Genomic DNA, 9032 nt, shown 5'->3' with positions numbered 1-9032 from the left:
GAAGGGAAAGAGATTTATCTGTGGGGGGCCAGGTGCTATGGGCCACCGTCTTGGCCTGAGACAGTTCCCTCCAAGGCAGGCAGACTGCCCAGGAGCCCTGGGTGGGGGCAGCGAGTAGAGAGCGCTCTGTTTCACGCCGTTGTCTGACGGAGAAATATGGTCGATGTTTTACATTAGCTGGTTATTCAGGATAAGCATATTTCTTATCTTCTGGCATTTACTTAAATTGCCTTGCATATTTGACGATGATTGGTTACAAATTAATTCCATTTAAATAAGCAGTTAAGTATGAAATTGCTGAATTTGGGGGTTATTAATGCAGGAATATTAATGTTCAGGGATGTGAATTTTCAAACCCAAGAAATAGAGGGACATTATTAAAACTCAATAGTTACAATAAAATGCCAGTCTGTGGTGTGGGGACCAGTGGCTTTCTGGTTACTGTTAACTTATGTATCAAGTTAACAATTAGGATTGAGGTTCTGATTATGGCTCATGGAATCTCCGAGTCTCCTGAAGAGACGAGAACCCGCCCCAGCCCCCAGTGTGGGTGGAGTGGGGGGCCTTCTGGGACCTGTTCTCCATCTTCCCGTTAGAAACTGCAGCGAGGAGCCCAGGGGCTGGAGCAGGGCTGGCTGGGCTCACACTACTCACTATCCATCACCCAGCCCACAGCTAGAGCCCACCAGGGAGGTACCCTCTGCTTCCAGGACATTCCCCACCTTCATGGGCTCTGGTGGACTTTGTTGTTGTTTTTACACAATTATTACATGCTCGGTATAGAAAGCTCTAATTAGCACAGAGGTGAAAGCAAGGAATGTTCAAATTCCATCACCTGAGTTAAACCACTGACGTTGCAGTGAATGTCTTTTGGACTCTTATGTGTGTGTCTGAGGGTGTTTGTCTGTCTGAATGTTTTTGTGTCTGAGTGTGCATTTGTGTGAGTCTGTGTGTTTCTGTTTGTGTGTATATTTGGGTGTGGATCTTTGTGTGTTAGTCCAAGTTTATGCCTTTGTGTGTGTGTGTGCATGTATTTGCCTGTGTCCATGAATATACATCTGTGTGTGTCTGCCTGCGCCTCTTTTCTAAGCATATGCCTGTCTGTGTGTGTGTCTGTGTGTTTGCATCTATGTCTTTGTGCCTGGTCACCTTGCTGTTTGTGTGTGTGTGTGCATGTGTGTATATGTACGTATGTTTTGTAACGTGAGATTTTACTGGCGTGTTTGGCTTTTGAGGAGATAGGCCATCGCTTTTCCTAGCGTCAAAGCGATATTTGGCAGAATGGGAGACAGTCTATATTGCCGTCTTTATTTATGTCATCTCCTGCTCTGTTCTTCACTCTGAGCCAGGTTGGCTCTCTGTGATCTCTTTGATATTTCACAAGTAGGGCTTGATTCTACAACATTTTGGTAGACTTTGAATTAAGTAGTCTTATTTTTATAGTTAGGGATCCCAAAAGCTTCGAAGATCTGGAATCCTTTCAGCCTGCTATTACCTCCTTCCCTCTCCTTGTCCTTGTCCCTCCTTCAGCCAGAAGTGGGGGTACCAGCTGCACAACCACAGCATTAGATAGGTGTTTTCAAACACCCATCAGTGAGGCCATGGAGGATTCCTGGTGGGTCACAATCCTGTATGCCCTGTGTGATATCCTGGCTTGAGATAGAGCAGGGCTCAGAATCCTGAGGATTGAAGGCTTCCCAGGGCTTCTCTGCTGAGGTCCATACATTGTGCTGGGCCACATTGCGCTTACCTAGCTGTCTCACTGATAGCTTGAGCTCTGAGTCACGCATAACAGAAGTGTCAGGGATGTGCCCCAACCTGATCCTTTTGTCTCCTGGGTTCCCTTTTCAGTTATGTTCATCTTATCAAAGAACTTTTGGCTTTGTAGATTTGTCTCTATTGTATGTTTGCTTTTTATTTCATTGATTTTTTTGCTTTAAAAATTTTCTAATCCCTTTAGGTTTTATTTGTTCTTTCTCTAGTTCATTGAGAAAGAAGAAAGATATTTCTGGGATGGAAGTTTATTTTTATTTATTTATTTATTTATTTGACTGCGTTGGGTCTTCCTTGCTGCACGTGGGCTTTCTCTACTTGCGCCAAGCGGGGGCCTGCTCTTCCTTGTGGTGCATGGGCTTCTCATTGCGGTGACTTCTCTTGTTGCAGAGCATGGGCTCTAGGTGCGTGGGCTTCAGTAGTTGCAGCATGCGGGCTCAGTAGTTGCGTCACACAGGCTTCAGTAGTTGCGGCACATGGGCCCAGTAGCTCTGTGGCATGTGGGCTCTTCCTGGACCAGGGGTCGAACCCGTGTCCCCTGCATTGGCAGGAGGATTCTTAACCACTGCGCCACCAGGGAAGTCCCAGGACGGAAGTTTAGATCATTGATTTTCAATGTTCTTTTCTACTGCCTACATTTAGAGCTATAAATTTTCCTCTAAGCACTGCTATAGCGGCATTTCACCAGTTACGATATTTCACGGTTTTATTTTCTGATTTTATTATTTTCTCTTCTTTGAACTGTAGGTATTTAGAAGTTTATTGCTTAATTCCCAAACAATTTTGGATTTTATATTTTTCTGTTACTGATTTCTAGTTTAGTTCTACTGTAATCAATGAATATTCTCTGTATTTCAACGCTTTGAAATTTGTTGAAACTTCCAACATATGATGTGGTTTCATGATACGTGTTTCATGTATACTTAAAGAGAGCACGTAGTCTGCAGTTGTTGGCTCTAGTGTTCTGTATATGTCAATGAAATTAAGTTGGTTAATTGTATTGTTTGTATCTTCTGCAACTTTACTGATTTCTCTGTTTGCTTGTTCTGTCATCAGAAGAGGTATGTGAAAATCTGAAACTATGCTTGCTGATTTATGTTTCTCATTTCTGTCAATTTTTATAAATCAATTTTATTAGAATAAAATTTATATACAATAAAATTCATTATGTGTATAATTCAGTAAGTTTTTAAAAACAGCTTTGTCGGAATATAATTCACGTACCTTATACAACTGACCCACTTAAACTGTACAACTAAAATGCCTTTTTGTATGTCTATAGATTTGTGCAGTCATCATCACAATCAATTTTAGAATATTTTCATCACCCAAGAAGAAACCTGTACCCATTAGCAGTCATTCCCTTGGCCACCACTAATCTATTTTCTGTCTATGGATTTGCCTACTTTAGCATTTGATATAAATGGAGTCATGCAGTATGTGGCCTTTTATATCTGGCTTCATTCACTAACTGTGTTTTCAAAATTCATCCATGTTGTAGCATGAATCAGTACTTTGGTCATTTTTATGGCTGAGAAATATTCCAGTCTATGGATATATTGGTTTCTGTTTGCATAATATATCTTTTCCCATCCTTTCACTTTCATCTTGTGTCTTTGAGTCTAAAGTGTCTCTCTTTCTTTTTGGGGGGGTGGGGTACGCGGGCCTCTCACTGCTGTGGCCTCTCCCGTTGCGGAGCACAGCCTCCGGACATGCAGGCCCAGCGGCCATGGCTCACGGGCCCAGCCGCTCCACGGCACGTGGGATCTTCCCAGACCGGGGCACGAACCCGTGTCTCCTGCATCGGCAGGCGGACTCTCAACCACTGCGCCACCAGGGAAGCCCTAAAGGGTCTCTTTAGAGCATATGGTTGAATCTTTTTTTATCCATCTATTCTGCCAATCCTTGTCTTTTAATTGGAAAATTTAATCCATTTACATCTAAAGTAATTACTGATAAGGAAGACCTTTTTTCTGCCATTTTGTTATTAGTTTTCTGTGTCATATATTGTTTTTGTTCCTCAGTTTCTCCATTACTCCCTTCTTTTGTGTTTAATTGACTTTTTTGCAGTATACAGTTTTGATTCCTTTTTTATTTCATTTTCTGTATATTTTAGTTATTTTCTTAGTGGTTACCCAGAGGATTACAAATGACATCTTAAACTTGTAATAATCTAGTTCGCATTAATATCAGTTGATTTCAATAGTACACAAAAATTATGCTCCCTTCCTTTGTGCTGTTATTGCATACAGATTGCATCTTTATACGTTTCGCAGTGACCTACACAGGTTTATAATTATTGCTTTATGCAGTTATCTTTTAAATCAGATAGGACTTACAAACAAAGAATACATTTACACTGTTTCTGTACTTGCCTATGTAATTACCTTTACCAGTGCCCTTTTTCTCTTTATATGGATCCTAGTTACTCTCTAGAAACTCCTTTCACTGTAGTCTGAAAGATTCCTTTTAGTATTTCTTGTAAGCTAGGTCTTATAGTGATGAATTCTCTCAGTTTTTGTTTATCTGGTACTGTTTTAATTTCTCTTTCATTTATGAAGCATAGCTTTGCTGGATATGGAATCTTCGTTGACAGATAGTTTTCTTTTAGCAATTTGAATATGTCATCCCATATTCTACCTTCTGGCCTCTGTAGTTTCTGATGAGAAATCAGCCATTAATCTTACTGAAGATCCTTTGCATGTGAGGAATTTATTTTCTCTTACTGCTTTTAAGGTTTTCTTTTGACAGTTTGATTATGTGTCTGGGTGTGGATCTCTTTTGAGTTTATCCCACTTGGAGTTCATTGAGCTTCATGGATGTTTACATTGATGTTTTTCATTAAATCGGCAAAGTTTTTGGCCATTATATTTTCAAATATTCTTCTGCTCCATTCTCTCTCTCCTTTTCTTCTGGGACTCCTATTATGTATACGTTGGTATACTTGATGGAAGAGGCTATGCTGTCTGCCTAGCGAGGGTGGAGGATGACGTTTTGCAGCCAAGCAGTTTGTTCTCCAACTGACTACACTTGGAGGACATGGCCTGGACTGCCAAGTCTGCTGCAGGACGTGAGCAGCAGCAGCCCTACTGTTGTCCAGGGAGTCATGAAGTTAAAGTTCTCTTGGTCAGGCTTTCTCTTGGTATGTCTTGTATGAAGTATTTCTTGCTGGGAGATGATAGACCATTGAACTAATGGACTTGACTTGTTTCCTTTCTGTAGGTTCAATGTCAACAACACCATTCTTCATCCGGAGATTGTGGAATGGTGAGTATGGCTTGTGGCTGTTTGTTGAGCTCAGCCCAGGAAGGTGAGAGACCCTGCTGTTCCCACCCACCCCATCTCAGAGAGCCCCTCAGACAAGCTGGTCCCTAGAACTCTTCTCTCAGCCTCTCCTGTTTTGTATTTTTTGTTTGTCAGTTGGTCTGTTTTTCCGAAAGGGCACACGTCACTCGAATGTCAATTAAATTTCTCTTTTTCTTTAGGAGTTTTTAAAAGAAGTCTTACCATAAATGAGCCAAACGTATATAGCTCAGTTAAAGTGGATAGTGAAAAATAATAAAAATAAACATCATACATGATCCTATTACCAGAAAGGTAAACATGTTTTCCTCATGTCACACATATGTCTTGACTAGTTGGCATCCTTTTTACGTGTCTTATGTTGCCTGCTCTCTTTTTTTGCTGGTACTGATAGCCCTACCTGCAGTGTGTTTTCTGCTGGTTCGCAGCAGGGCGAGGTGCCTTCAGTTGGGCATCGCCTCTCTGGGCCCTCGAAGAGCCCCTCCACTGATGTGCTGCCAGTTTTCTTCCTAAGACATCGAGTTGTTTGGGATTTTTTAACTTATTTATTTATTTATTTTATTGATTTATTTATTTTATTGATTTATTTTTGTCTGTGTTGGGTCTTTGTTGCTGCACACGGGCTTTCTCTAGTTGTGGCGAGTGGGGGCTACTCTTCGTTGCGGTGTGCGGGCTCCTCATTGTGGTGGCTTCTCTTATTGCAGAGCACAGGCTCTAGGTGCGCAGGCTTCAGTAGTTATGGCTCGCGGGCTCTAGAGCTCAGGCTCAGTAGTTGTGGTGCACGGGCTTAGTTGCTCCACAGCATGTGGGATCTTCCCGGACCAGGGCTCGAACCCATGTCCCCTGCATTGGCAGGCGGATTCTTAATCACTGCACCAGTGGTTAACCACCACCAGGGAAGTCCTCGAGTTGCTCTTTTATAGCACTAAAACGTGTTTTATTTGTTGTATGGCTGCACTTATTCTGAATGTAGGAGAGAGGAGAGGTAGGGCTTTGGCTGTATCGTCCCCTGACTGGGAGGCGTGTGGACTCCTCACATCTGATCCTAAGGCCATGGGTCAGGTTCCCTGTCTAGTTGGGAGACCTTGCTCACCTAGTCTTGAAGCAGTTGGGAACACTGTGGCCTGAGGACGAGGATGAGTCAGCCGTTGAGTTTGGGGGAAGCGCAGAGTGGGGAAAAGGAGAGCGTGATCCAGGCCAAGGGGCCACTTGTTCAAAGGTTGGAGACAAGAAAGGTTGGTGGCTTTGTGTGGCCAGCCTAGAGCTGCACATTGCGGAAGTGGCCCCTGAGGTTGGTTAGAGAGACGGGCAGGGGCCGGGTGGGCCGTGGTGTCTGCCTGGACTTTGTCTTGAGAGAAATGGGAGCCAGGGGAAACCTTCAAGGATTTGGGCAGGAGAATGGTAGGATCAGGTTTGCTTTTTTTTTTTTTTTCATTTGTTTTTAAAAAAATTTTGGCTTTGTTGCTGAGTACAGGCTTTCTCTAGTTGTGGAAAGCGGGGGCTACTCTTCGTTGTGGTGCATGGACTTCTCATTGTTGTGGCTTCTCTTGTTGTGGAGCATGGGCTCTAGGCTCATGGGCTTCACTAGTTGTGGCATGTGAGTTCAGTAGTTGTGGCGCATGGGCTTAGTTGCTCCGCGGCATGTGGGATCTTCCAGGGCCAGTGCTCGAACCCGTGTCGCCTGCATTGGCAGGCAGATTCTTAACCACTGAGCCACCAAGGAAGCCCAGGTTAGCGTTTTTTTAAAGCTGTGGGGCAGGAGTGGGAGCAGGCTGCCCGTTAGGAGGCTGCTGCAGGGTCCAGGTGGCTGTGGAGGGGTAGGTGACAGAGTTGAGAGTAAGGGTCAGTCAAGGGGAATGCTCCTGTGAGGAACCGGCCTTGACGCCTGAGTGAAGGGTGGAGTTGAATGTGACTCTGGGGTTTTGTCCTGAACAGCTGGGTGGTATGTCACCAAGATGGGGCAGGTGCTTTGACAGGTGAGGGACTTGTTTGTGGTGTGTTGAGTTTGAGGCAGGTGCTGGCGGGAGAGAGGCTGGGCCAGAGGCAAAGATCTGAGGGCTGTCAACAGGCATCGATACTGACCCTTGCGAGAGCTGGAGGGTGGGCGGGCCAGCAGCTCTGTCAGCAGCCCTGGTCCGGTGCCCATCCTGGCCGCACACTCTGTGAGCATGGGGGCTTGTGTCCTTCCAGTTCACAGCCACCTCTTCTTGTTTTGATGAAGTAACAAATGCCTGGCCCTTCCGTAGCCCCCAGTTGGCAGAAGAATAAACCCTGGATACTCAGGGACCGCGTCCACCTATGTCCCAGATGTGGCATCCCTTGTGGCCGCTTACATTCTGAGTGCTTTGGAGACCAGGGCTGGGTTGTGCACCCCAGCATCTCCTGAGGGACAAGTCATTAGTTCGTCACTTTGGAACGAGCATGCTTTAATTCTGGTGACATTTCCAAGGCTCTGGGGTAGATTCTGCGTTCATAAGATAATTCCCAGTTTTATTAAAGCCAGCAGCAGAAAGGACTTATTTGGCATTTGATGGCAGTAGAACTATTTTAGAAATGTCACGTTGTCCTTACTGCCTCAGGGGTGTGTTTTAGCAGTGTGCGTTCTGGCCTCTGTAGTGACTGTGGTCATTCTCGGTGGGAGCCATGTGAGTCACCGTCATCGCCCTCCTCTGGTAACTGAAGGAAGGATTCTGGGTGGAATGGTGGGCAGGCCCCTCATTTACAGGAGAGACTGGGTTTCCATGGTGTTAAATTATGGCTCATTGATGTATCTTTGGGCCCCTGTCCTGGATGCTTTTTCCAACGCCCCCCTCTCGGCCCGTGGAGAGAAGTTACCTGGGATAATGGAAAAACTATCCAGTTGGGCATATCCAAATTCTCACCCCAGCCCACCCACCTCAAGAAGTCACTTAACTTCTCTGGGCCTCACCTTCTTCATCTGTAAAATGGGGATGTAGTAATGCCTAACTCACAGCATGGACTTGAAGATTCATGCTGCCTAACAATTACTATAGACCGGGTGGCTTATGAGCAACAGAAATTCATTTCTCACAGTTCTGGAGACTGGGAGGTCCAAGGCCAAGGTGAGGACCCACTTTCTGGTTCATAGACGGCCGTCTTCTTTCTGTGTCCTCAAATGGCAGAAGGGGTGAAGGAGTTCTCTAGGGTCTCTTTTATAAGGGTACCAATCCCATTCGTGAGGGTTCCACCCTCATGACCTAAGCACCCCTCAAAGATCCTACCTCCAGATACTATCACGCTGGGGATAGGTTTCAACCTATGAATTTGGGGGGAACACAGTGTTCTGTGTATAACACCAAGCCTCAGTTTCCACACCTGCAGAGTATAAGGTAGGACTCTACATATAGGACTCTGTTATAAGGTAGGACTCTGATTATCCCCATGCTACAGGTGAGCAAACGGAGGCACAGGAAAGTGATTTGACCAAGAAAAAGCCAGGAGCTGAGTCCAGGCCAATGGTTCCAGGCTCTGCTGCTGCCCCATGTGGCTCTGAGGAGTACCCTGAGGAGTGGGGGGTGCTGCCTGCGTGTCAGCCTCTCTCTCGGTTCATTCTTGGCCATCCGACCTGCTCAGAACCCACAGAAAAGATCTTGTGGAGGCCAGGCTGTGGTGGGGTGGAGGGCCTGGGGACGTGCAGCTAAGCCTCCCCCAGCACGGCACCCTGCCACCCACATGTACCCCAGCTCCCAGGTAGCGGCTGAGCTGGGGATTTGGGATCCTTCCCAGAGCCTGTCTGATTAGGAGGCAACAGGCAGCCTCTCCCAGCACAGGGGAAGCTTCACTTCTCATTTGTGTTTGGGTGTCATTCATTTCCTTTCGGTGACTGCTTTATTGTTTTCCATTCTCTCAAGCAGTACCTTTTTTTTGTTTTGTTTTGTTTTTTTGTTTTGTTTTTTTTGCGGTACGCGGGCCTCTCACTGTTGTGGCCTCTCCCG

At 45.4% G+C, this 9032-nt stretch overlaps 1 protein-coding gene across 3 annotated transcripts in view; it reads left to right on the top strand.

Moving 5' to 3' along the window:
• Positions 1-9032, top strand: part of PEPD (peptidase D) — a 123699-nt gene that overhangs the window by 35600 nt on the left and 79067 nt on the right. For all 3 annotated transcript variants that reach the window (XM_007470951.1, XM_007470952.1, XM_007470950.1), the window contains one exon: positions 4996-5040. In XM_007470951.1, coding sequence (XP_007471013.1) covers positions 4996-5040 — 45 coding nt within the window. The remainder of the gene's footprint in view (positions 1-4995; positions 5041-9032) is intronic.

This window comes from Lipotes vexillifer, unplaced genomic scaffold (assembly GCF_000442215.2).
Source record: "Lipotes vexillifer unplaced genomic scaffold, Lipotes_vexillifer_v1.1 scaffold182, whole genome shotgun sequence".
NCBI classification, from domain to species: Eukaryota; Metazoa; Chordata; class Mammalia; order Artiodactyla; family Lipotidae; genus Lipotes; species Lipotes vexillifer.
The sequence above is the reverse complement of the archived record's forward strand: the minus strand, read 5'-3'. Positions and strand labels throughout refer to the sequence as shown.